The 25,565-nt window shown below is 40.6% G+C and overlaps 2 protein-coding genes across 12 annotated transcripts in view; one reads left to right on the forward strand and one right to left on the reverse strand.

The window, feature by feature from the left end:
- LOC116658005 (60S ribosomal protein L29-like) overlaps positions 1-25,565 on the forward strand; it is an 801,314-nt gene that overhangs the window by 445,994 nt on the left and 329,755 nt on the right. The window lies entirely within an intron of this gene.
- Positions 1-25,565, reverse strand: part of NCOA6 (nuclear receptor coactivator 6) — an 86,632-nt gene that overhangs the window by 6,787 nt on the left and 54,280 nt on the right. For 7 of the 11 annotated variants that reach the window (XM_032462144.1, XM_032462143.1, XM_032462145.1 and 4 more), the window contains 8 exons: positions 24,692-25,522; positions 22,513-22,659; positions 18,873-19,989; positions 16,310-16,431; positions 10,169-13,159; positions 7,245-7,313; positions 4,532-4,568; positions 1,184-1,332 (listed from right to left, as the gene is read on the reverse strand). In XM_032462144.1, the coding sequence (XP_032318035.1) occupies positions 1,184-1,332; positions 4,532-4,568; positions 7,245-7,313; positions 10,169-13,159; positions 16,310-16,431; positions 18,873-19,989; positions 22,513-22,659; positions 24,692-25,522 (5,463 nt within the window). The remainder of the gene's footprint in view (positions 1-1,183; positions 1,333-4,531; positions 4,569-7,244; positions 7,314-10,168; positions 13,160-16,309; positions 16,432-18,872; positions 19,990-22,512; positions 22,660-24,691; positions 25,523-25,565) is intronic. The other 4 variants (XM_032462152.1, XM_032462151.1, XM_032462150.1 and 1 more) reach the window with 4 other exon arrangements.

Raw genomic sequence — 25,565 nt, forward strand, 5'->3', positions numbered from 1 at the left:
CCAAATGAGGCTGAGAGAGGTTGACTTGGGCCAGACCAAATAGGACCTTGTGGTCCATGTTGACACTTTCAGATTTTAATCCTAATTATAATGGTAAACCACTGAGGGGTTTTAAGCTAGCGTACCAGTGAAGATGGGGAAAAGTAGATGAATTTAGGCCATCTGAGATAAAATCAGCAGCTTTTTTTGATGGATATGAGGGTGAAGGAGAGAGGTGTCAAGATGGACTTGCCTAATGGATAGATAGATGGTAGTAGGGAAACTATGGCGAAGGATCTGAATCAGGGGTGAAAAACCACAAGTCTGGTTTCAGACATGTTGAGTTTGAGGTCCCATTAAGGATCCAGGTGCAATTGTCTAAGATTTCTAGAGGTCTCTAGAAATTTATGAGGTTGTACCTAAAGAAGGGGGACATGAATGAGATCAGTTAGGGAGAAAGTTTAACTTGAAGAGAAAAGGTGACTTGCGATTAAAGTTTGAGTAGGTCAACACCTACTAGATGGTAGAGACTGAGAAGGAGCAGCCAGAGAGGTAGACAGAAAACTAATGAGAGTCCTGGGTCAGAGAAGCCAAGGGCAAAGTTAATTCAAAAAGGAGAATAGCAGTCAACAGAGAAGAGAAACTGGTAGTGTAAGGTTCTTGAGAAGGTCAGAGAAGATGGGATCAAAGGCACAAGTGAAGGAACTGGCCTTGGATTTAAGGAGGGACAGTTGCTTTATTACAATGTATGAGCAAAAGAGGACACTGGTAGATTTATGCCCTGTTAGTGAGAGTTGAGGGAGTTTTTTTTTCTGTGAAGAGCTGAGAGTTTCTGCTGAAGGAGAGGACACAAAGTAGGGTCCAGAGGTTTAAAGAGAGTAGACAGCAGGAAAGAGAGTTGACCACAGAAACACCGAAAGATGATGGGGCTAAACTGAGAACCTATCCAAAGTGGTGGCCGTGAATCAACCTGCCCTGTTATGTCCTTTCCCTAATCGTGCTTGCTGCTCTTGTACACACACACAGAAAACACGTAGTTAAATGAACTAACAAATAAAGGAAGGACCAAACAAGCAACAGAAGTCAAAGTAACTGCAAAACTTAAGGAACAGAAGCAAAGATGAAGGACAAAGTCCTCTGCTGCTTGATAAGAACCCTATTCTTCTATCTGACCCACACAAAGTATCCACACCCCACAGCTAACCTTTAGTAGAGCTGGAGGCTGAAGCAGGCCGAGAGGATCGCTTACGATGCCCATTTTCCACATTTTCAGAAGCCACAGTTGGCTCTTCAGTTCGGGAGTTTCTTCGGCTTGGAGTTTTGGACTTTTCAATTACCTCTTTGGGCTCACTGCTGACAGAGGGAAGCACAAAGTCCAAGGAGGTGAGGGAATCAAGTCACACAAAAAATAAAGATAACAGTTTCATTCATAAGGCAGGAGATTAAGAACTACACAGTCATTCTGAGGAGAAAATGTTCCACTCTGGGACAATAAGCGCAATTACCCATTAATATTACTGACAATTTAAAAGTCTAGCTTGTTACATTAGAAAAATAAAATATTTAAGCATATGCTGATGAAAATTGTGGAAAAACAAGTAAAAGACATTAAGAGCTTGGAAAATAAATCATCAAATTTCCTCACTCATTTTCCTAAGATAATATTTCCCTTCAAAAACTAAAAATTCAGGAAATTATTAACATATGCTGGCACTTACTACAAGCCTGGTAGATAACAGATTAGATAATGGCATAATACAAGTCACATTATAGAATACACATGAGAATATATTCACAATACACTATTGGGTATATTGACGGCCCTGAAGATTAAAAACTGGTAATATTCAGTATTACTGAGGGTATAGGGACAAACACTCCAGATGGAGTGTAAACTGTGCAACTCCATGGTTCTCAAATGGGGGCAATTTTGTCTTCTAGGGACATTTAGCAATGTCTGGAGACATTTTTGATCGTCATGACTTGGAGGGTGGGGGGGAACGCTACTGGCACCTTTTGGGTAAAGGCCAGGGATGTCACTAAAAGTTCTACCATGCATAAGATAGCACCCTTCCCCACCTTAAACTCCCAACACAGAATTATCTGATCCAAACAGCCAATAATGCTGAGGCTGAGAAACCGTGGTGTAATCACCTGGCTCAGCAATTCCATTTCTAGGTTCCTAAGGAAACAAATCTTTTTACAGAGCTCTAATTACACACAAGGATGTCAAAGCATTTTACTCATACTAATGAAGACAGAAGACTTAAATGCTTAACAATAAGAGTAGATTAGTTAACTAAATCATGGCACATCCATATGGAGACATGAAATCATGATGTAGAAGGTTATTTAATGATAAAACTGTTCATAATACAGTATTTTGGGAAAAAAGTTATCAACATTATGAATAGTATAATCCCATTTCATTATAATATATATTGAGTATATATGTTACCATATATGTACAAATGGGTGTGACATTATGTGTGTATATGATGTATAGTGTTCATATATGGATATAACACTATATATTAGATTTATTTATAAATACTACATGTATATATAAAACAGTGGAGTGTTTTAACTCTATTTCTAGCTGTACACATACTCTGTGAAGAGGACTAGAAGAACTAAAATATACACAGTGAATACTGTTGTATTGAATACTGTTGAGTCATAGGAATACTGGTTAACTGGTAACTGTAATTCTCTGATTCGAATTTCAAGTTACCTTCAGCAAGCTTTTACTATTTTCATGATTCAAAAAAATGCATGTTAAAATCATTTGGGGAAAAAAAGCTGATTAAATTTACTTGTAAGACATGGAACTGAAACAAAAGTAATGCTAAAAACAAAACAAAACAACAACAAAAAATACTGGTCAAAGGGACGCCCCTTCTGATAAGTCTTCTATGACCTCACCCCCCCAAGTGGAGTTGTCTTTTCTGTCTTTTGGGTTCACAGTCCATATCTGGCATTTGAGAGCACCCATTGGGCTGTACAGCATGTTTTATTTTAGTGTCATGTGTCTCCCCCAGATTATAAACTCGTTAAGGGCATGAGCCATGGCCTGACTGTCAACTATCCCTCCATTGTTCACTCCTGCCAGAGGACCCTTTGCTAATGGCAATATGGTGGGAATTCGGCCACACTATTCACTACCCTAGCTTTACATCTAGCAACTGTCCCACAAGCCAAGGCAAGTTGAGGAAAGGGGAGACTGGAGCTGGGGTAGAATTATAAGTTGGGGATTTACACATCCTTTTAGAGGTGGTAAGTATGGCTTTCTGGCTAGGAGCCCAGAAAATGGTTGAAGCCTCCAAGGAAGGAAGATTCCTAACAAAGGTACTTCTTTCTTCTGGCAAAACAAAAGCCACAGCAATACTGTCTTGGTATTTATATGGTCAATGCTCAGGCAGCTCTAGAAACAAACACCCACAGGTTTTTGTTTTTTTGGGTTTTTTTTGGTCTGATTATCTCTTCTTTCTCTAGTCACGTAATTGGTATATACTTCGAGAAATGCAAATGAATTCAAGTATTAGCCCAATGCAAATAAAGCTAGGCAGGCAGAGTGGTGTAGTAGGAATAGCAATGAATCTGAAAGTTGGAAGGACAGGGGTGAAGTCTCAGCCATGAATTTATTGGCCACCATATTTAACTTTCTCTATGCTTCAGTCTTGACCTATAGATCCCCATCTTGTCTGCTGCAATACATTAAGTCAGAAGGCCTGGGTTTGAATCTTACCTTCACCATTTAGTAAATCTGTCGCTTTGGGCAATTTACTTAACCTCTATGAGCTTTAGGTTCCTTATCTGTAAGGCAGAATTTACTTTCCCTAATAGATACTGTGAAAATTAAATGAGATAATACATCTAGAGAGCTTGTAGCCCAGCATATGGCATGGAACAGCATTAAAATAAATGTTGGCTCTTACTACTACCTCACAGGGTTGATACGAAGATTAAAGGAGAAAATGATTGTGAAGGTGTTGATACACAAATACGAGAAATTCTTTAAAATGTTATCTAGTACAGTCCTACACTAAAAAAGGAATGACTCTCCATGGGGCTAATGAGGGAGCCACTGTTACAGTATTTCATTTTGTTAGGTTATGTGGGGCAGCATACCGTAACAGAAAAACTGTGGGTTTTGTGGTTAGATCCTACTTGCCTTTCTCTCTCTTGAGGATTAAACAGCTATACTTAGAAGGTGTTGCAAGGACTATTATTTATGACAGTGAGAGCAACAGCTTCTATATACTGAACATTTACTATTTACTCACTATGCTGAGTGCTGAAAATGTTATATCATTCAGTTTTCAAAACAACCACAAAAGGTAGAAACTTAGCCATCAAGTTTTGTTAAAAGAAACATTACCTCTGAAGGGTTGGGACTCACAACAGCTCCCTACTTCAGCAGAAAAAAGACTGGTACCAAGAGTGAAGGAAAAGGACACAGTGAGGAGAGGTTTAAAGGCTGAGAAAGCTGATACCCTTCAAAGAGGCTTATGCCATATTCATGCTAAGTCTGCAGAAATGATCATCTTACCTTTGTCCAGAGACTATGGCAGCATTTGCCTCGAGTTCTGTTAAAAATACAAAGGACAGAAATAAGATGTAGGAGCTTCTGGTGCATATGTCCACAGGGAGAAACTAGGTGCCTATGAGAATTCTGAATGCCTTACTTAAGCTAACATGTCTCCATGCCCAGCAGGACCCCCACCCTAACATGGTATAGAGACAGGGTTGGCACAGACACAACTCAGTTGTCTGGGGCATAAGACACTTAGTCTATTTTTATTTCCACTCCATACTGTGAAATAAATAATCCTGTTTGGATCAACAGAGCTAAATTCACATTGCCTGGTTCATCTTTCACCCAGCTATAACTTAGGTTAGTAAGATAATCTTTCTCTCATGTACAAGAGGTTGTTTTCATTCTTAGAATATCTCTACCCTCCTGACTTTTTTTTAAAACAATAATCTTCAAATGTCTTAAATATCTATTAAGGATGCATTCTCCTCCAAAGAATTTCCTCACTGAGTTTCAGAGGATAGACTGCTTTACTTTGAGATAATCCCCCATACACCCCATTATGTTCCTCCCTTCTTCAACCTTGCAGCAATGCCCTCCAAAAAAGGAAAATCTCAGTAAACTGTCTAGCAGGGTTTTGCTTAAATGAGCATCCTATGGGTTTATCAGGTGCTTCTTTCTCAGAACCAGCAGAAAAACATCTTCTTCTTCCACTATATGCCTTTAGGTAGTTCCATCTTTTCCAAAAGACTGTCCCTGATGCACTATATGCCAGTGGCCTCTCCTGCCTCTGGAATCCAACAGCCCCTTTACCTGTCAGATTTAGTGTACATGTTTAACCTACCCTAATTATTACACGGCAGTGAAGTCAGGGTGCCTGGGTTATTTTTACCTCATTGTTTATTAGCCATGTGACCTTGGGCAAATTACTTGATCTCTCTGTGCTCAATGCCTCATCTGAAAAGTGGGGCTAGATAACCACTTTACCCACTTCAAAGTTAAAAAGATCAAATTAAATGATGCATATAAAAACGTTAGTACAGCACCTGGCATGTAGCTCAGTATTAGCTATTATTAGTATTGCTATGATGCTCATGTTGATGCAGCTTTCATGTGAGGAGGCTGAACTACTCTGTCTTCAACAGGAGATGCTGGCAGAAAAGAATCCTTGCTTCTCATTTGCTATTTAGCTTCCTATATCCAACCCATAAAACCTGGAAACTCATCTACAAGAAACAGATACCAACTCACTGAGTCTCTACTGCCTTAATGTCTCTGCTGGAGCAAAGAAACTCAGGTAATGTGTGCTCAAAAATAAAAACAGCTCAAGTCAAAAGAACTGGATTACAAAAAAAAAAAAAGATTTTGAAACAAAATTCAATGTTTTTGAGAATTTTAACACTATCACAGCTAATTCATATAACTGAAGATCAAAGGGGTTTGGTGAAGGCAATTATTGGCTTTGGGGGTATTCTAAGGAGATCCATTTAAGCTAAACTTCTAAAAGGAACAGGATCTTGCAGTTAATTACTCTGAGAAGGAGACTGTATGATACAATAAGGCCCATTTTCTGGAGAAAAGAGTTGGGGCAGGAGATGGAATTCCCTTCCCCTTTCCAGTTGCTCTTTTCCTCACCAAAAATGAGTTTTACTATCTAATTCCTTCTCTGACTAATTTGTTCCACTCCTACCCTTTTCAGGTATCATGTGGCAGTTGGTAACAAAGGAAGAATCTGGGTGACTGAAATGTTGTTTGCTCGTCCATTTTTTCAGAGGCCTAGTTTTACCCAAAGAGTATATAACAGAAAGTCCTACTCATCTTACAGGACATGATATCCTGAAGCAGGTTTTAAAATAATCACAACCTTTACTTTATTTTTACTGGCTTAGATTCAAAATTAAATATGATTGTATTTTTAAAATTAATTTTGTCAAGTGTGTGAATTGTATTGTCAGTGAGATGCTAACCTTGTGGAAGCAGTCATACTTTTTTTTCTCAGTACCCCTCAATAACCTGCAGTGACAAAGAGCTAGGCAACACTAAACTGTAACAATTTACGATCTTTATCTGCCCAGCAGTCTAATTGACAAAGACAGCGTGCTGTAATTGCCATCAAGATCCTCGTGTTCAGAGCTGGCCCAGCATCCCACAGCAGTTACCTGTCAAATTAGGCTCCATCTTCCAGAAACACCATCCCTAGTGCTGTTTACAATATCTTGGTCATGGGAAGAAACTTAATGCCATCCAGAGATGACTGAAATGACTCTGACTCCCTGGAGGAATGGCTCTCTCACTGTAGCAGAGGTTCTTGGAATAAGCTTCTACTCATGTCGTGATAATGCAATTACTATCTTAGTGCAGTAATGCTTGCCACCCCAGTGAGTTACCAGACGTCAGTCAGTCAGCTGCCAGCTATGGGTGCCAGGGTCATGGAACAGGGCAAACTCTGCAATGGAAACCACCCATGGCTGGGTGGCAGACAGACAATGGGCACTGAGGTGCCCTTCTTGAGTTCCCTGGCTGACACCAGGAATGCGTCAGAGAGCAAGCTGGTCAGGGGAAAAATAACCTCAAATAGTACTGCACAAGCTCTGCCACTCAACTGAAGTCTGCTCTGAAGCAAAGAGATAAGATAGTTTCAGCCACTTCCTGGTACATTGAGGACAACAGTGGTTCCTTCACGTGTAACCCATTCCACTCCAAGAAATTTTTCATAAGTGGGCCTTACCTGGTCTGGCAACAGACCCCTGCAGTGCTGTGGCTGGAGCTTCCTTTGGGACTAAACTCTGTGAAGGGGCTAAGGCAAGGAAAAAACAAAAACAAAACAGGCCTTTTACTTTCTTTTCTAAACAAAGCAGAAAGCATTGACTGAATCAAGGGCTAAGTAATTGCTGAAATACACATACTTTTAGAGAGTAGTACATGAAGTTGGCTTTGAAAGTACAGTACATTTCAAAACTTACTTAAAAAATCAAATACTTTAACAGTAGCAAAGACTACCACTATGGGTGTTTGTTTTTCCTTTTTGTGTAAACAAAGGTCAAGGAAGGATATGGCCATGAGGACAGTAACACCCGTAATTTTTGCTTCTTGGGGTCGAGTTCTGTCCAGTACTCTAAAAAACTCTAAAGCGCACCTTAGTAGACACTCAAACCACGTTTAGAGGGACAATTACACCATTCACCCAGCATTTAAAAAACTGTCTCATCCCTTTAAAGACTACATTCCTTGAGATCTGAAATGAATCATATAATTTATTTTGTACTTTTCTACAGCACCTGGCAAGTGTGATGAGCATAAAGCAGGTATTCAATTCATACTTAACGAATAAATCAATTTGATATGTTATCTACTTATCTAACAGTTACCAAGAATTTACTAAGGGCAAGGCTCTGTGCCAGGCATCCTCAGAGACCAAATTACATTCTTCTTGTCCATCAGGAAGTCAAGTCTAGTATTAAAGATAAGATATACGCATGTGGTACACTGGAGTGAAATGTGATGTTACATAAAGCAGATTCATAAATTATAAATTGCTATGGGAGTCCAAAGCAAGGGAGAACAATTCTAGATTGAGAAATCTGAAGTTACATTAAAGGAAGAAATATCAGAATTAGGCTTTGAAGGACAGAGAGAACTTAGGCCCTTGAAGAGAAATGGAACACATTATACAATGTGCTCTAGAATGGAAACTTCTTGGGTCATACAGTAAAGACTGAGGCACAGATATGCCACATCTCTCAAGGTTATGTCCTCCCATCTTGACACCCAATCTAACTCTACAAAAATAAGTTTTACCCTCTTGTGGAAGTTGTGACTTTTACAGACTTCTCTCCCTGCTTAGTTAAGAATTTATTTTGGATGCTTTTTTGTCTGATAAAGCTTAAAACTATACTTTTACTTTTTACTCCAATATTGGTTTCTCACATTTTCAAGATAAAAGCACAGAAGCCCCTTGAAGAAAAATGGAAATAATCTTAACTAAAATTGAGAAGTTTTTTCCAACTGCTAGTTCATCTCCCTAAGGCTCACATATTTCTCTAAGATTATATATGATCCAGATAAAAATATTTTCTAATCACTTCATCATTATTCTCTTGGTACTGGAGGGAAAACTTCCCTGAAAGGAAATGGAAACACTTAAGAGCAAACAATATATTTAAGTCATACAAGATTTTTGTTTTTATTTTTTTGAATTCTTAAGATTCACCTACAACAACAGAAGTAGAACCAGAAACCTACAGCACCTCTCTCTCCTGCAAGGGCAGAGAACTCCTTAAAGGCCATTATCCGTCCCTGTATCTCTAGCACTGAAGTGAAGAGGCAGAGAGTAGGGGAATTAACCTTTCCAGGGCTCTGTGTGACGCAGTGTGCTGGCCACTTTATCCTAAGCCCTTTCAATGAATTTTTGTATAAATTCTACTAGGTAAGAGTTAAAATTTCCATTTTATAGGTGAAGTACATGGCTTACAAGAGGTTAAGGGATTTATCCAACTGTGACTGGTGAACAGTGGAGCTAGAATTTGAACTCTGATCTTACCTCGAAGCTTATGTTCTTTCTGCCCCTCAAGGCATTTTTAGCTGCATGAACAAGTTAGGTGCTATTGGCTGGCCTAAAATACAGCAAAGGTCCTTACAGCTGATTTCACTTTGGGGAAATAGAGCTTCTGTACCACTTAAGCCTCACAGAAAGAGGAACTTGTGTGCACACGTGCAGGAGATGTTAGGACACCTATGTTTCCATCATTAGCCCAACTTAACAGTACAGAGGAAATAACCCGGACTAGAAACACATGAATGGAATGGTCTAATTTTCAAAGAGATTGCATCAAAAAGAAACTCGTAATAACAACTCTACCTTTTATTGAATGATTATTTTATTCTAGCCCTGTGCTAAGCATGTTATATACATTATCTTATTGAATTCTTACAACTACTACTGCCCTCATATTACAAAGAAAGAAACTAAAGTTTGGAATAGTCAAGTAACTTGCTTAAGCCCATACAGCTGGTAAATGCTGGCACTGTGTTACTAACCGAAGCCTGTCTCTCAACTACTTTGCTCCTCCCATGTCATCAGGAAACCTGGTTTCCTGGAAAGATTTACTCTGGAGTAGCCAGTCAGAAGGGAACAGTCCCTGGGATAGAGTACAGTGAGGAAGGGGCTTTGAGAAACCTGCTTTGAAACTGCTGAGAACAAGTCTTTACCATGGTAAGAGAACCTGCAGGAGCTGCTATTCACCCTCAAGGGGCAATGTTAAACTAGAGGCTCACAACATAGACTTTGAATGAATACTGAACTCTGAGCATCAATTTTCTCATGTGAAGAATGGGGTTAGGGCTACCTGACGTGGTTGGTACAAAGATATTGTAAGACAATATACATAAAAATTTTTTTTCTGTAAAATAAAAATTTTTATGTAAGTGAAAGATACGTCTATTTCAGGAGCTGAGAGAGGACCAGGTTAATGAATATAAACTTAACATGGATTTAAAAAGCATATTTCCCAGTGTACTTCAAATAAATGAAACTACCATTATTGCCATTAAGCCCATTCTTCTTCCTCCAAATAGAAAAAGAATCATGCTTTCTCTTGCGGGATAGGTCATCAACAAATTAACACGAGATGGTGCCAGGCCCCAAGTACATACCTATGCTGGGTAGAAGCTCTGGATGAGATCCCACCTTCTCCTCCACTAGGCCACCCGCAAGTGGCTCAGATGCTATGCCAACATGATTGTTTTTTGTGGTCGGCGCCGCGGAGATGAGCTCAGAGGGTACCAGAGTGGTTACTATCGAGCGTACATTGGTGGGGAGAGTACTGCCAGGTAAGCTGGGTCCTGCTGAAGCGGAGCCTGGGCCCACAGGGCTAGAGGTCATTTTTAGCAGAGTGGGTGCTGGGGGTGTTGGGGTTTTACTGTCCAGCTCTGTGGATAACTGCTCTGTTCCCACAAGCCCTGGAGCTGCGGTCTCTAGCCCTGGGCCTTCAGTCTCTCCATCTGCACCATACTGCTCTTCCCCTTTCTCAAGAGTGCCTGTAACTTTCTTACATGCCTTGGTCAGCAAAATCTGGCCGATTTTGTCCACTTTTCCTTTGCCCTTACTAGATGAGACTGGGCTTCGCCGGTTGACAGAAGAGCCTGGACTATTGGTCAAAAGGGGAGAAACCACCGTGGTTGACTGTGAAGAGGGCAGAGTGCTCTGATCTGCTGAGGTGCTCACCTGAGGACTAGTCTCATCTGAATTCAATTCTTTCACTTGCTGGACAGGGAGATGAGGAGGGACAACTGGAGAAGTTGTACAAGGAGGGGAAGGAAGCTGAACAGGGGTGGCTCGTGAGTTAAGGACCAAAGGTCGACCTGTCTGTATGTTTGGAGCGGGACTACTAGAGGGGGCATTAGGCAGTACAGGAGCAGAAGAAAATTTTATACTCTGAGGTATGTGTAAAGGGCCAACAACTGCAACAGAGGGAGGCATCAAGCCAGAGTTGGTTGTCAGTGGGGCTGCAGGAATTGTGCTTGGCTGTGATCCTTTCATAACCTGAATTATTGAGGATGAATTGATAAAGACAGGTGTAATGAACTGAGGCCGGGCATTTGACTGAGCAGCTGACTGTCCCTCAGAAACCATAACCTTGCTACCCACATTGGGCATTGTGACGACTGTTGACATTAATGCAGACTGCAAGTGAGTTGGCAGAGCTGCTGATGTGTTAGCTGAAGTTGTGATGGGATTGGAAGTTACAAAAACAGTTATCTGATTTGGGGGCAAAGGGGTGGAAATGGAGGAAGAGCTGACAGGTCTTGACATTACTTGAGGGATGCTTGGTGCAACACTGGAACTGACCTCACTCATTTCTGGATGCACAAGGGTTGAACACGGCTCGTTACTGTGAGGTAAATTTAGGGAATTAGAGGGTTCTTTAGAAGAAGACGGATCCTGCAGTGTGGGAATGACAGATGCTTTTTTCAGGTCCTCCCCAGAAACTACTGGAGGTGTCACTTCCAGATCTGTAAGCCCAGGGGGTTTAATGGTCACATTAGGAGCTCCAGAGTTGTCAAGAAGTTGACTTAACGATGTTGGTGCTTCCCTCATAGCAGGAGACACCAAATTTTTGTTCTCTTCGACACTGGGAAGCTTGTTAGGATCCGAAGGTTGCCCATCTTTTTTGGATTGATCTTCAGGGACAACTATTTTAACTTCTTGGGCAGGGACCGCTTTTAGCTCAACATTTACCTGCTCCTTCCTACCCTGGGAATTCTGGCAATCGCTGTCCTGAGGCACGTTCAAGCTCTCCTTGTTATCCTCGAGAACACCTCCCACTGCAGCCACAGGCATGGTAGAATTCTGAGGATTCAGCCCACTGTTGTTAGGGAAGTTCCCAGGTACAGGGGGATTGGCCAAAGGAGTGGGATTGACCAGTACATTTCTTGGCAACTCCACATTTTGCAACAGGGCTGCGTTTGTTTGAGAGGCCAGAGTAAGTTTAGGGGCTTTTGAATTTTGTCTCCCAGGACTTGGGGTGGTTTTCCTACTTGACCCAGGACTAGACCTGCGACTGTTGCTTGGACTTGCCCGTTTTGTTGCTCCAGAATTAGACTGCTTTCCAGAATTCACCACCACAGAATCTAATTTGTGAGTTTGTGGGGCAGCAAAATTGGAAGAATTATTCATGGTAAGATTTGAAGGTGCTTGCCCAATGGCCTTCAAAGTTGTTGGATTTAGGCCCTGTTGATCAAAGCCCCTGTTTAAATTTGGCCTGGGAGGTAAGGGAATATTAATCTGTGGGGGGAAGAGTCCTGCTATGGAGGCATTGAGTCTTTCTGGTGACAGACTGATTTCTGAAGGTTCTGTGCTGGGAGGGCGGTTGTTGGGTGTCTGAGGATAATAGGGTCTGGGGCTGGCTCTGTTTGGTGTTTTAGGCCTAGATGTTTGGGTTGGAGCAGCCACATTTGGAAAGTGGTGGCCATGAGAGCTGGGCAGGGAATTTACAGGGGGCTGCTGGGGAGTTGCACCTTGAGCTGCTGAAAGGGGTGATGGTCCAGGTTTTGGCCCTGTCATCATTAACTGATTCTGGGAAACTACTAAATGTGAAGGCATGTTATTTGGGCCTCCCGAGACAGATGGTACTTCACTGCCACTTGCTTCAGGGAGCGAGGACATCTCTCCCAGTGGCGAGCTGGAAGGATTCTGGGGGTTCTCCGGGTATACCATTTTCCTTGAATTGCTTCCCAAAGGAGTATTCACAGGCATTGGCATTCTCTGTTTATCAGGTGATGGCGGCACGGAGGCAGGTCCTTGCAAACTGACCATGACAGGCACACTGCCACTCTGCTGCATGGGCATTCTCTGGGAGTCTGGGTTCAGGGGGCCCCTTGGGGGATGGACACTCTGGGAGACGGGAAGCCTGACTGATTTGGGGTCCTGCTGCATCATGAGCATCATCATCATTTGTTGCTGCTGCTGCTGTTGCTGCTGCTGAGACTGTGGCTGACTGGGAGGTTGTGGCTGCTGCGGCGGCGGTGGTGGCAGTTGTGGCTGTGGCTGCTGCTGTGGTGGCTGTGGTGGGGGTGCCACATGCTGCATGAGCTGAGGAGGCATCTGCTGAAGTGGCCTCTGTTCAACTGGCTGAGAAGGATAACCTAAAACGAGCCCCCAAAATCAGGGAAGTTAGATTTTCAGCAAGAAAAGCTTTGCTACCTTTAGAGTATAGCCAAGCAATACTCATCTAGGTGGCACAGACCGTGCACAGACAGCTCAGGCGTGCCCGTTCCCAGGGGGGCAGGGGCAGCCCCACATTCGCTGTCGTAAGCAAAGGGGCATAGTGCTTAAGGAAGCAAAAAGCAAAGCATCAAGAACCTGGAGCTCCTTAGTCTTCAGGATTTGAACGAAGCATCACTGTACTAAGACTGTAACACCGCTACACACTGAGAATGGCCAAGTCTATACCAGTCAAACATTCAGCTGAAACATGAAAAACTCCATCAACAGCAAGCAGTTGACCACCCAGCATTGGGGTCTCATGCAGGCATAACAAATATTTCACTGTACTTGTGAATGAAGCATTTAAGATTCACTTTTTTCTGTTAGGACAGATTTTTTTTTTTTTAAGACTTGGTTTTGTTGAAAACGCCAGCACTGAAGACAGCCTTTTTATTCTTTCAACAGAAGTAAAATATGACATTCTAGGATTCAATTCCTTAAGAAAGCAGAATTTAAAATTACTCCAATCCATTGGTTTCACATACCATGCTGTATCCTTAAGGCTCAATCCTTTGGGAAACCCAACTGAATTAAACTGCCCCTCAGACGTAAGTCAGTTTAATAAATTGTAGGAGCTAACAGAAGCTGATACATACATCAAAAATAAAATGAGGGCACTGAAGTTCTTTTTATGAATATTTTTTCCATTTACTTTTTTACATGTAAATATCTATTTTGAAAAATATTTTCTATGAATTCATAATTGGAGAATTAAGTAAGCAAGAAGCATAGCCCCCAGGGGAAAAAAAAATAATTTGGGGAAAAGTACTCTGAGGGACAATATCTCACAAATTTCTAGAAGGCAACATCTCAAATGATTCTTACTTCTGTAAAGATTTTATTTGGCATTTTAGAACCAAAACCTTACACAATCAGCAGAAAGGATGGAAAGATCATTAACCAAGAATAAAGGTGGTTCAGTGGGAAAAAGTGAGCATATAGCTGGGATACAATTTCACAAACTAGATTTATTTCATTGTTGTATGAAAAAATACATTAGGAAAGTTTTAAGAAGGTACAGGCACAAGGACAGTTGACTCTGGCAGTCAGATGAAATGGTGGCTCAAGATTTTCACAGAGCAGCTACCAAATGCTGCTGACCCACAGGGTCATAATCTGTGTTTAATAGCTAATCAATGTCTTCTGGCCAAAGATTGACATGATACCAATGAGTACAATGTGCAGAATCCATTTTTGGAAGTTTTTAAAAATCCTTTTTTTGTTTTAGGCCCACATAACGTCTTTACATTTATAAAGCCAATAACATATGGCATTTCTATAGGTTTAACTCAGGTTCCCATGTTAAGAAAATTGTACTTTCTGTAGAAGCCCCTTGATGTCAGGGCTATGACACAAATGCCTTTATCTTTAAAATCAGGCCACCAGACAGCATCAATATCAAAGAGAGCAACATAGACAATACAGCAGCCTCTTGAAAGTAACAGTTACGGGCATGGCTGCTATACAGTTCCAGAAGCTGGAGGCAGCAGTACAAAGGACACTAATGATAAGAAGACAGATTGCAGGTACCCTGACAGCATGGTGCAAGGGGAAAGCCAGGACAAACACAGTGTATATAACATAATTCAAAACCAAATTTATTAATCAAAGGATGAAAGCTCGTATGCCTTCAGGGACCAGACCGGTACTAAAGAAGAGAAGTGGGCTAGTGTAAGACAGTAGTAGTTCTGTAGACAGAGCCAAACTGCAGAGCTGCTGATGCTCTATCTAAAGGCATTTAAATTCAGGTTTCTGTTTGGTTCAGGATGCTGCGTGACAATTCAAACATATTGTAGGCCAAATTCAGCCTACAGGCTCTCAGCTTGCAAACTGTAGAAAGGAAGCAATAATGTGTGTGAGGACCCTGGGATTTACAGAATTCAGATGTGTCCGAGGGAAGGCACATTCCTGTTCATAATGCCTTTGGACATACCCACCAAAGACTGGTGACCTCCCAGCCTCAGCTGTGCGGCTGCAACTCACTGATGGGAAGTGTGGTGTGTCCAAACAACTTGGAATAAATAACACAAAGTACTGACATCGTGATGAATTTACTTTTTTTCTGATTCACTTAAAAAATACATAAATTAAAGGTGGACTAACATTTATACCTAAAATAACATCATACTTACATGCCAAAAGAGGTAGAATAACTAGCAAGGAAGAAATTAAACATAATCCTTTGTATACACAGGGAAGTGTGGTTTTAATGTGATAGGCTTGTGTGTCTTCAACTGCGTCACAGGGTAATACGGTTACAAATCACTGCTTAGGATAAGAGTAACCAGGTATAAAGGCATTGTAGCAGTTGGCCTTGGTTCTATAATACCTAGGTTGGAATGAATGAATTTTAGGAGATTTTTTCCTTCTCAACATAATTTTCAACATTTAGAGGATAATATTAAAATATAATCGGGGGTGGGGTGAGGTCCAACACAGAGGGTTTCAAAATATTGGTCTTTTTTCATTATTAAGCTGGGTAAGAAGTACATGAATGTCTCCTTTATTACTCTTTATATATTTTTTATGTTTAAAGATTCATAATAAAAGTTCTATCAAAAAAATCTTATTTTAAACCCTGGTAGTTCTCTGCTTTGAGAAAGCCCCAGTAGAAAAGGCTCCAGGAAAGGCAGGCAAGCAGGATTAGAGTGAAAAACATCTTTCCATTTAATCTTAGCCCATTTTGATGCCAACTAGAACCTTGATATCGACAAGAACAAAGGCATTTGACATTTCAGTCTGATTTTACGAGGACCTAAAATAGCAAAGGTTAAACTGAGGAGAATAAACACACACACACACACATACTCTCTCTCTCTCTCTCTCTCACACACCTTCAGAAATTATACTTGAAAAAAATTTTTTAACTTAATACCAAGGTGAAGTTTCCAAATACTAAACACATTAAATCACTGAGTAGCCTGGTTAGTAGACAAAATAAAATACTATTGTTTCCTTGAAGAAAAGCCTTAAAAACTGCTGTAAATAAATGATGACAAGTATATAATCTTTAGCTAACATTTTATCACCTGGTGGTCGGTTTGAAAATTCTGGCAGTTTAGGGCCTGAGTTGTCCAAGTTAATTCCTTGTTCTCCAGGCAATGGCTGCTGATCAGCTTCTTCCAGACCAGCTGGGCGAGTATCTGGGGTGCTAAAAAATAAATTACACATTTGAGAGTAAGTTGTATAGTTTATACACAAAACTAGCTGCTCTTCCCTATTTCTGAAGAACTAAAATTTGGTTGCATTATCATTCTAAGCATTATTTACATCTCTCCAGTCTGATAAAATAGTCAATATTTGGTATAAAAATAACCCGGCAATTTCATTAAATGTTAAAATCCACTTAACAACATGGCTATTTACTCAAAGTGCTTTCTACAAGTTTCTGATATATAATGATTTTCATGTAATCATCCACCCCTTAGATGTTTTAAGACCTGATCATAGTTTGGACTATCAATATAAAGTACTGCTCCTATGAAACCCACACTATCTTTGGTATAGCTATCAAATTCAATCAGGGAGTCCATATTTCTTATTTTTTGTGTGACTACTTCAGCAGTGGCTCCAACAATTCACAACACCTTGCAATAACTTGTAGATTGGTTGATGAAAATGGTATTCATGAGCAAAGAAAGATGGACAATACCAGAACAAAGCTAATTAATTTTGTTGCAAAATGAGTAGTTGTAGACATCCTCACTGGCTTTAGGATGCTTTCATTTTTACCTGGGTGTAACTTAAGAGTTTTCAGTGGGGAAGAAAAAAATGAAAACATTATCTACTAACACCCACATTCCCAAAGAACTAGGGTGCTCATAGCCCTCATTTTGTTTGTTATCTTATTCCTAGCTGCTCCTCTTTCTACCTTTAGTTTTCCTTTGCCCTGATCTTGGTCACCCACTTTTGGACAGTATTTTCTCTCACTCTGTTCTGTGGAGTTTCATAAGTCTTACCTTAAATCCACTTTAAAAGCCCTAGCACATGGGAATTTAGAAACTAAAGCAGGTCCTTAGCACATCCAGATGTCTATATCGATTTGCTCCTTAAATGACCTTACTTCAAATCATACGCAAAGATTCTGTAGTACTCTTTAAAGAATTGTACTCATTATGGATGAGAAAACAAAGGCCCAGAGAGGTGTAAGATACAGGCCCAAGGTTCCACAGTAAGCTAGGAGCACTCACTCCTCCTTTTAACCTACTGTTTCCCTTCCTAGGAGCCCTGATGCTGTCTGTATAAGGCCTTTTCACAGCTGTAGTCCCAACAAGTAAGCAATCTCCCTTGAGGGCTGGTGTAGAAGCAAAAATCTATACTAATGGCAACTGAATAACCTTGCAATTTTACTCCTAGATTACTGGCAGGAATAAATATTGCCACAAAAAATGTTCCCACACAGGTTGAGAGTAGTAAAGAATTTAACTTAGAAAGAGCTATTAGAAAAATAAGATAACCAAAGGGCTTATTAATTCTGAATTCAGGAAAAATACAAGTTGTTAACATACAATTAACTGATTTTTGATTTGTGAGATTCAAGAAGCAGCAAGTGAATATGATATATTAGCCTAAATATTGTGAGAAGGCTGGGAGAAAGGTAGTTGGTTTTATTTTGAACATTTATGTTGGCTTAACTAAAGCTCCCCTATTCTCTTCTATAGTTCTAGCAAATTATTTGAATTGTTTTATATTCATTAGTTACTATTCTCTGGTAATAAATACCTCTGATTTCTAGTTTTATGATTAAAGACAGTAAATCCAGTTTCATTAACATTGTTTCTGGAAACATTTAATCAAAGCCAAAAATATGACTTAATGTTTAGCTTTAGGAAATGAAATATAAATTGATTTGCCCTTCCTGCTGTAATCTTGCAGAAGAACTCAGCCTGGAGAATCTTTACTGAAAAGGTAATTGATTTAAAAGGTCTAATTAGCTTAGCATGAGGTTTTAAGCTTCTAGGGATAATAAAGAGCCCTTAAAGGAAAGGCACCTGTACAAAAAACCATTTCTATTTGAGAGACAGAAGGGAGTCTCCATAAACAGTTTTCATTTCCAAAACACATTTGGCCTTTCTGATTCCCCAACAGTCATTATAAACCTGACATACTTTGTGGAGGTGCAGCGTGGTAGCACTGGCTACTTTTCAGGCTCTGAATACCCCAACCCCATGAGACTACAGACTTAAGAAACATATATCAGTTGACTGTAATGTATGAACCTTGTTTGGATCCTTATTTAACAAACTGTTAAAAAAATTAATTCGAGATAATCAGGGAAATTTGAACACTGTCTGTATATGTGAGAATATGAAAGAAGTGTTAGTTTTTCTAGGTATGCTAATGGTATTGTGTAGTCATAAAATCTCTTTCAGAGGTACATACTGAAATATTTAAAGTGAACTTGCTTTAAAATAAGAGGGTAATGGGGGAGAACATGGATGAAGGCAAGATAGATTATGAGTTGAAAATGTGAAGCAAGAGGAATTTCATTATAGTATTCTAATTTTATACATGTTTAAAATTTTTCATCAAAAAAAGTTGTTCACATAGAAATAAATGAATAAGATTTTAGGCAAAACTATCACAACCTACTTTAGATCTTGCTGACTATTTTTCTTCTTCCGAGGGGGTTTCTTCTTCTTCGGTTTATTTGCGTTGGTATTATTTTGCTTATTGTTTACCCCAAAATGGCCTGCAGAGATATCACTCTGCAATAAGTTGACCAACAATGGGCTTGTTAGCGTGACATCCTTATTGACCGGGAAGCCTGGATTCTGACCACAGGACATCTGATTTCCATTGGGTGCTCCACTGAAAGGTGCACTGAAAGGCATCCCATGGCCTGAGAAGTGGTTCCCCGAGGCACTGTTTCCCTGCATGGCCTGCACATGCGGGGGGACCATGTTGGTTTGTTGCATGCTAACATCAGGCATCATCTGAGACAAGCTGACATCATTATTTGCTGTAGTAGCAGGATCGCCATGCTGCTGGGCCATGTGTGGGCTGGGCCCTGGTGGCCGCAAGACCTGCCCCTGAATCCCCATAACCTGAGATGGACTGTTGTTCACGGGCCCTTGCTGGGGCAGCATCTGTCCTGACATCTGTCCCGTAAACTGCACCATGTTTCCTTGCATATTTGGAGTTGGTCCCCTCATTATCTGTGCTGGTCCCGGCATGACACTGGATTGGTTCTGAGTGTTAAATTGTTGCTTATTCCCCTGCATCTGATTGGTCATGATCTGCTCTATCATCGGGTTCTGTTGGAGCAAAACTTGCCCCTGAGGCCCCATCATCTGGTTATGTGGCGCCATCATTTGTGGGCCCTGCTGGGGAAGCATCTGCTTGGGTGGGGTCATCCTCTGGGGTGAGGGCCCAAGATTTTGGCTCTGAGGATTCACCATCATCTGACCCTGCGGCATAAGCTGGGCCCTTGAAAGGATCATAGGGTTCTGAGGGTTCAAGGTTCCTTGTTGCTGGACCATCTGGCCTTGGGAGGGCACGATCTGCTGGTGCATGCTCATCAGCTGAGATGGTGGGCCCTGCTGGGGCTGGCCTTGCATGTTGCCCAGGTTCACCTGAGGAACCCCAGAACTACCAGCCTGTTGGCTGTTCATGTTGCCATGAATTCCCATGAGGCTGGGCTGCATCATATTTGGTGGCCCGTGGGACACCTGCATCTGGTTTTGAGGAGGACCAGCTCCTTGACCACCTTTAAAAAAAAGGAAAGCGAAGTTTCAGAAAGAAATACTATTATCTTATTGTTATTAAGATACTCAAATTACCTTAATTAGAAAAACACCCCTCACCCATATATCCACTGACCAACATAAACAAATGTGCTGTGCTTAACATACTTTCTGTGGGTTTTCTTAGTATGGAGATGTGACTGTGGCATAACTATTTACATTCTCAGTGACCATACAATAGAGAAGGAGAGACCGTTTCTTTACTCCTACTTGGTAACTTAAAGATAACATTCTGAATATCAGTAAAGTTTGCTTTCTTTCAGATTACACAAAGAGAAAGGTAGCATCTCATTACTAAAAAATGACTTATAGCTACCCAAGAGGAAGAGAATTTATGAAAAGCACTGTAGGCTAGTGAAATAAGCTCTGCTTCAGATGAGTCAAGGAAACAAAAAATGTGATGTAGCCTTTTAGGAAAATCTCAGCAATGTTGAGAAGACCTTTAAATGCTCCTAGGAAAACTAATAATGACTCTCAAAGTCATTATGGATGTGATATCTAGATGCTTCACTTTAAAGAAAAGAACACCTAATACTTCCTGAAGATAGGTCTCCCCTTCTCCAATGCAGTAAAAACTATTTGGTCTTAATATGGAAGCTGAGCCTCTGGTGGAAGTCAACTGATGGACAATTCAGAAGCTGCAGACAGAGGATACTCAACAAAGGATGTTAAACTTCAGTGGCCCTCCCCTGTGGCAGTCGCTGGTGGACCACATGGGACATATTTTATTCTTCTTAGTTATTTCTAATTTAGACAAAGAACACCACCTGGCTTGCTGCAGTGTTTACTTACTGTTGGGTCTTTGGGACTTTCCTATAGCTGCTTATCTCTTCCTTTTTACTGAATAACCTTCTAACTTATTTTATCTTCCCTTTTATTTTTCATTTTTAAATGGAAATTAGAAAGTGGCAGCCACAATGATGTTATCAGGCCAGTCCATACTCCAGTCAAGGAGACAGGGGACAAACTGTCCCTTGTTCATACCATCGAGAGTTGTCCTGAATCCTAAGGAAGATTTTCTAAACCAGCCTTGTAAACTCTTAAATTGAACTCCATGACCACTATATATATATATATATATATACACACACACATATACATACACTATATACACTGACTATACCAGTGTATATTCATTCAATCAACAATTATTTATTGAGTACCTAATAAACATAAGGCATTTCTGGTGCTGAGGTAACAACAAGAAGACAGACCAAGTCCCTGACCCCTTGAAGTCCAGTTGGCAAGAGAAAATAACAAACAGACCAAGTATTTTTAACATGAAGAAGTAAAAGCTAACAAGAGGGTAAGAAACAGAAAACGACAGACTAGGGCTCTCTTAGATGGGATAAGTGAAGAAATCAAAACAATATGTACATGTGGAAGGCACCACATAAAAACACAAAACAGCTGTGCTTATGTGGAGGAATTATGAATGACTTTCTCACTGTTTTAAAACTTCCTATAAAAAACATGAATTCACATAGCTCAGTTTCGCATTAGGAGATAGGGAAGGTCACGCAGTTTGCCCTATCCTTCCCTCATCCTTCAAGAGGTAGTTTGAACTTTTTTTTAAATTGAGTCAAAATTGTTCTCCTTCCTTAGTGATTTACAATTAAAGCTGGAACCATATAACTAACTCCAAGTCGGGGTGGGAGTGCAGAAAATATTTGTGCTACCTTGGTGCAAACTGCTTGAATGAGAAAAGGTAAAAGGATTAGTCATGTGGTACCCAAGCAACCAGAAACATGAAGCCTGGGTTTGTACAATATTGCTTTACAGATACTTTTTAGCCATTCTGCTCTGCACTATTTGTCCTCCAAAGTTTCTTCTTATGTACAATACACTGTTGGCATTAAATCTGTATTGATTAAAGTGTGGTCTTCAAATATCACATTGTAAACCAGAATTCAGACATTCAACATAAACAAAGTTAAAATGTACCATACAGAGATTTTAAAAGGTGCAGTTGTTCAAAACGTCATGTGCCTCCATGCCTTTGTATCTATCATCTCCTTTGCCAGAAACACCTTTTGCCCTTTCACTAACTCAGGGGTTAGCAAACATGGCCCATAGGCCAAATCAAGCCTATTGCCAGTTTATAAATAAACAGTGTTTGGAACACTGCCATGCTCATTCATTTATGTATGGTCTATGGCTACTTTAGCACTACAACAGCAAAGTTAAGTAGTTGCAACAGAGAACATATAGCCTGCAAAGCCTAAAATATTTGCCATCCAGTTCTTTTCAGGAAAAGAAAGAAACTGCTGACTCCAGCTGTAACGCAAGTTTCATTTCATTTCTTTAGGTGTTTCCAGATTTCCCAGACACTTTACCTACTTTCAATATATTAGTTACTGCCCTGCAAGAATAATTATTTATAGGTTTGAAACTAAGGAGAAGGACCAACACATATTTCTCTGTACATCCTCGTTGTCTACCATAAAATGCTCAATAATGCTGGCTAAATAAATCAGAAAACAAACCTGCATGCTGGACATTTTGATTTGCTTGCAGCTGAGGGGCTCCTGAATTCCCAGGGGTAGTTGCTGTGGTCGAAGGCACCTGACCTTGCATAAAGTTCGGATTGGCCTGTCCTGCTGAGAAGCCAGGTGGGAGGCGTTTAGGCATTCCTTAATAGAAAACAATGAGTAAGGCAGTTACCTAGAAAATTTATACTCTTGCTTAGATGTGGAATGAATAAGGAAGGATGAGCTGCATGAAGTCTCCACTGGCTTAGCTCTCTGTCACACTGGTAGGATCTTTAATAATAAGGTTGGGAAAGATGGTTAAAAAAATCAACACAATCTCTTACATGAGCATTGTCAAAATGAAAAAGAAATACTAAAAAATTTACACTTAGAACATGCCAAGGAAAAGATGGCAATCTGCTCCCTAAATGTGATCTGAGGCCACGTCACAGCAAGGTTTAGGGCTCACTTCTCTGTAATACAACTTTACATACTTTAACACAGGTACCAAAGGAATATGCTAAATTCTCTAATGTTCAAACAAACTGATAAGAAATACTATAAAACAAAGACCTTGGTCCTGATATTAAGCATAAGATAGGCGATTTTTTTTCCCATTGAGGGAAATGGATGACAATTTCCTTTGCAGAAAATTTCTCCCCAATATTGTGCTTGTCTCTTTGGAAGAGACAAGAGATCAGAAACAATTCATAGGAGCTTCAAAGTCAGGCTATATTAAATTTATTATTACATCCTCCCCTCATAAGGTTTGCTGCAATTCTGACAGCTATGGTACCAAGAATCATGCTCTAATGGAATCTTACTACAGTAATATTTCCTTTTGTAGGAAGGTTTAAATTAATTTCAGAAAGCAAATCTATAATAAGGAGAATCTCAGAACTCACTCATTATTTATAATGTAGGCCTGGATGTGGCCAGATCACCTAGGTGAGCACATCATTTGCTCTATGAAAGCATCAAGATCTAAAGCTCACTTAAATTTTTTGTATTAGTCCCTTTATTTAAGGGCCAAATTTTCAGTGTCCTGAAAAACACTCTGTAGACAAATATGCATTTGTCCTTTCTAGCAGTGACAAGTCCCCATTTGCATGCTTCCATTGTAATTAAATCAGTAATCACATTTGCAGGAGGGACTACCCAGCTTCCACTGATCCAAGGCTAGATGCCCAGAACAGAGAAGTTTGGAGCTGAAACATTATTGCATTTTCTAAAAGCTTCTTAGGACTCAAATATTATAGCCTGCATGTCAGTAAAAGTAATTACAAGAGAGTGAAAAGACTGATGAGCAACTTAATTTCACCAGAAATCATGGGAACATGCCTTTGCTATGTTGCACTACAGATGCAAGGGTTTTTTTCTGGGTAGGCAATGGGTGTCTTTTGGTGGGGGTATGTTTATCAGATGACAGTATTACTGACACTCTCTATACCTTACTGAAAAGCTCCAAGCACATTCATGTGCACTAGATCAATGATTAATAAGAATAAATAATAAACATGGAGATGGATAAGTTTTACTGTAATCGTTTTACCTCTCACACATTAAGCTCCATTGCTTTTTCTTCATACAAGAGGCACCTTACAAAATAAATAAATAAATCTCCTTTAGGTATAACTGGTGGAATTCCCTCTCTAAGGAGCAGGCATTGGCATTATCAAACTATAAAAGTCAATGATTTCTGAACTTACTCCCCTTTAATACTTTAATCAAATTTAACAAATACCATGCTATTTTACTAACCAGGATTATCAAAATTGAAAACCAGAAGGGCTTTTCCCCAACAAAATCCTATACTTAACTTTTCATTTTTGCGCTATTACATAATCTTAATTTTTTCAACAGTTGAGCAGTTTAAGTTGTTAATAAAATCACATTTCTTCCGGACATTTTAATTTACTAGTACAAGATCAAGCAAAAATATTTTGAAAAACAAAATGAACATCTCTATATTGGATTTTACCTGCATTTTAATCCAGAGGGCTAGCTTAAATATAACCAGTAAGATCTGCATAATATATCAAGTTAACTAAGTTATACAAGTGTCATCACTATATCCACAAAGCCAAATAAATATATCCTTATTTCACTCCCTCCATTAACTCTAAAAATTGAAGTTCTACTAAGGTCTACCTCCAGTAAATTTACCAACACAAATAGCTTCAGTGTTCCTCACCTCCTAGGCCTGGATGTAAACTCTGTGGCCCCTGATTTGGTGGCTGCTGCTGCATCACCATGAAGTTAGGTGGCACGTTTCCCTGTTGAACCATAGGATTCCGACCCGGAGAGCTGACGGGCTGCTGAAATCCCTGGGGAAGTGGGTTATTTTGAGGTGGCCTTGGTCCCATCTGCTGCTGAGTTTGGTTAACCGTTGGGGAGGATGCAGGGGATCCCTGCTGGAAGGAGGAGGGTGAGGAAGCAGGAGACTTGTTGGTGAGGTGGGGCTGCTGCAGGGGGGTTGGGACCCTGGAGGGCCCTCCCTGCAAGCTCTTCATCTGAGGAGCTGTGAACTGGCCTGGATTGCTCATCTGAGGAAAGTTTGTATGGGCTTGTGAGGCTTGCTGGCTGCCAAAGGGATATGGAGGGGGAGGGTGGGAAGGTGTCTGTACCGTGGCTAAGGATGGTCTTGCCTGGAGTTGCTGTTGCATTGGGCCAGGCAAGGGAGCCTTCTTCCACCCTTGATTTGCAGTCATTGTGCCCAGAGAACCCTGGGCTGGAGGAGGCTGAAGGGCTCCAGAAGGCAGCTGGTTCCAGCCTGGAGGAACAGGCACCTGAGTTGGGGCAGTAAACTGGGGTCGAATTCCCTGTGGCTGTTGCTGCGGATGTTGCTGTGGGGGTCTTGCCTGCAACTGCTGCTGCTGCTGTTGCTGCAGCTGGGGAAAATTAGCTGGGTTTATCTGTCTGTTCACAGGGACGGGCTGCATTGGGTGGTGCGGGGGAGCTAAAGATCCTGAGGGATGACTCTGCTGCTGTAAATGTAGCCCAGAGAGGAGTGGATCCATTGCATCTGTTTAAAGACAGTCAACAAAGCAATAATTAATTTATTGTAA

This window comes from Camelus ferus, chromosome 19 (genome assembly GCF_009834535.1).
Source record: "Camelus ferus isolate YT-003-E chromosome 19, BCGSAC_Cfer_1.0, whole genome shotgun sequence".
NCBI classification, from domain to species: domain Eukaryota; kingdom Metazoa; phylum Chordata; class Mammalia; order Artiodactyla; family Camelidae; genus Camelus; species Camelus ferus.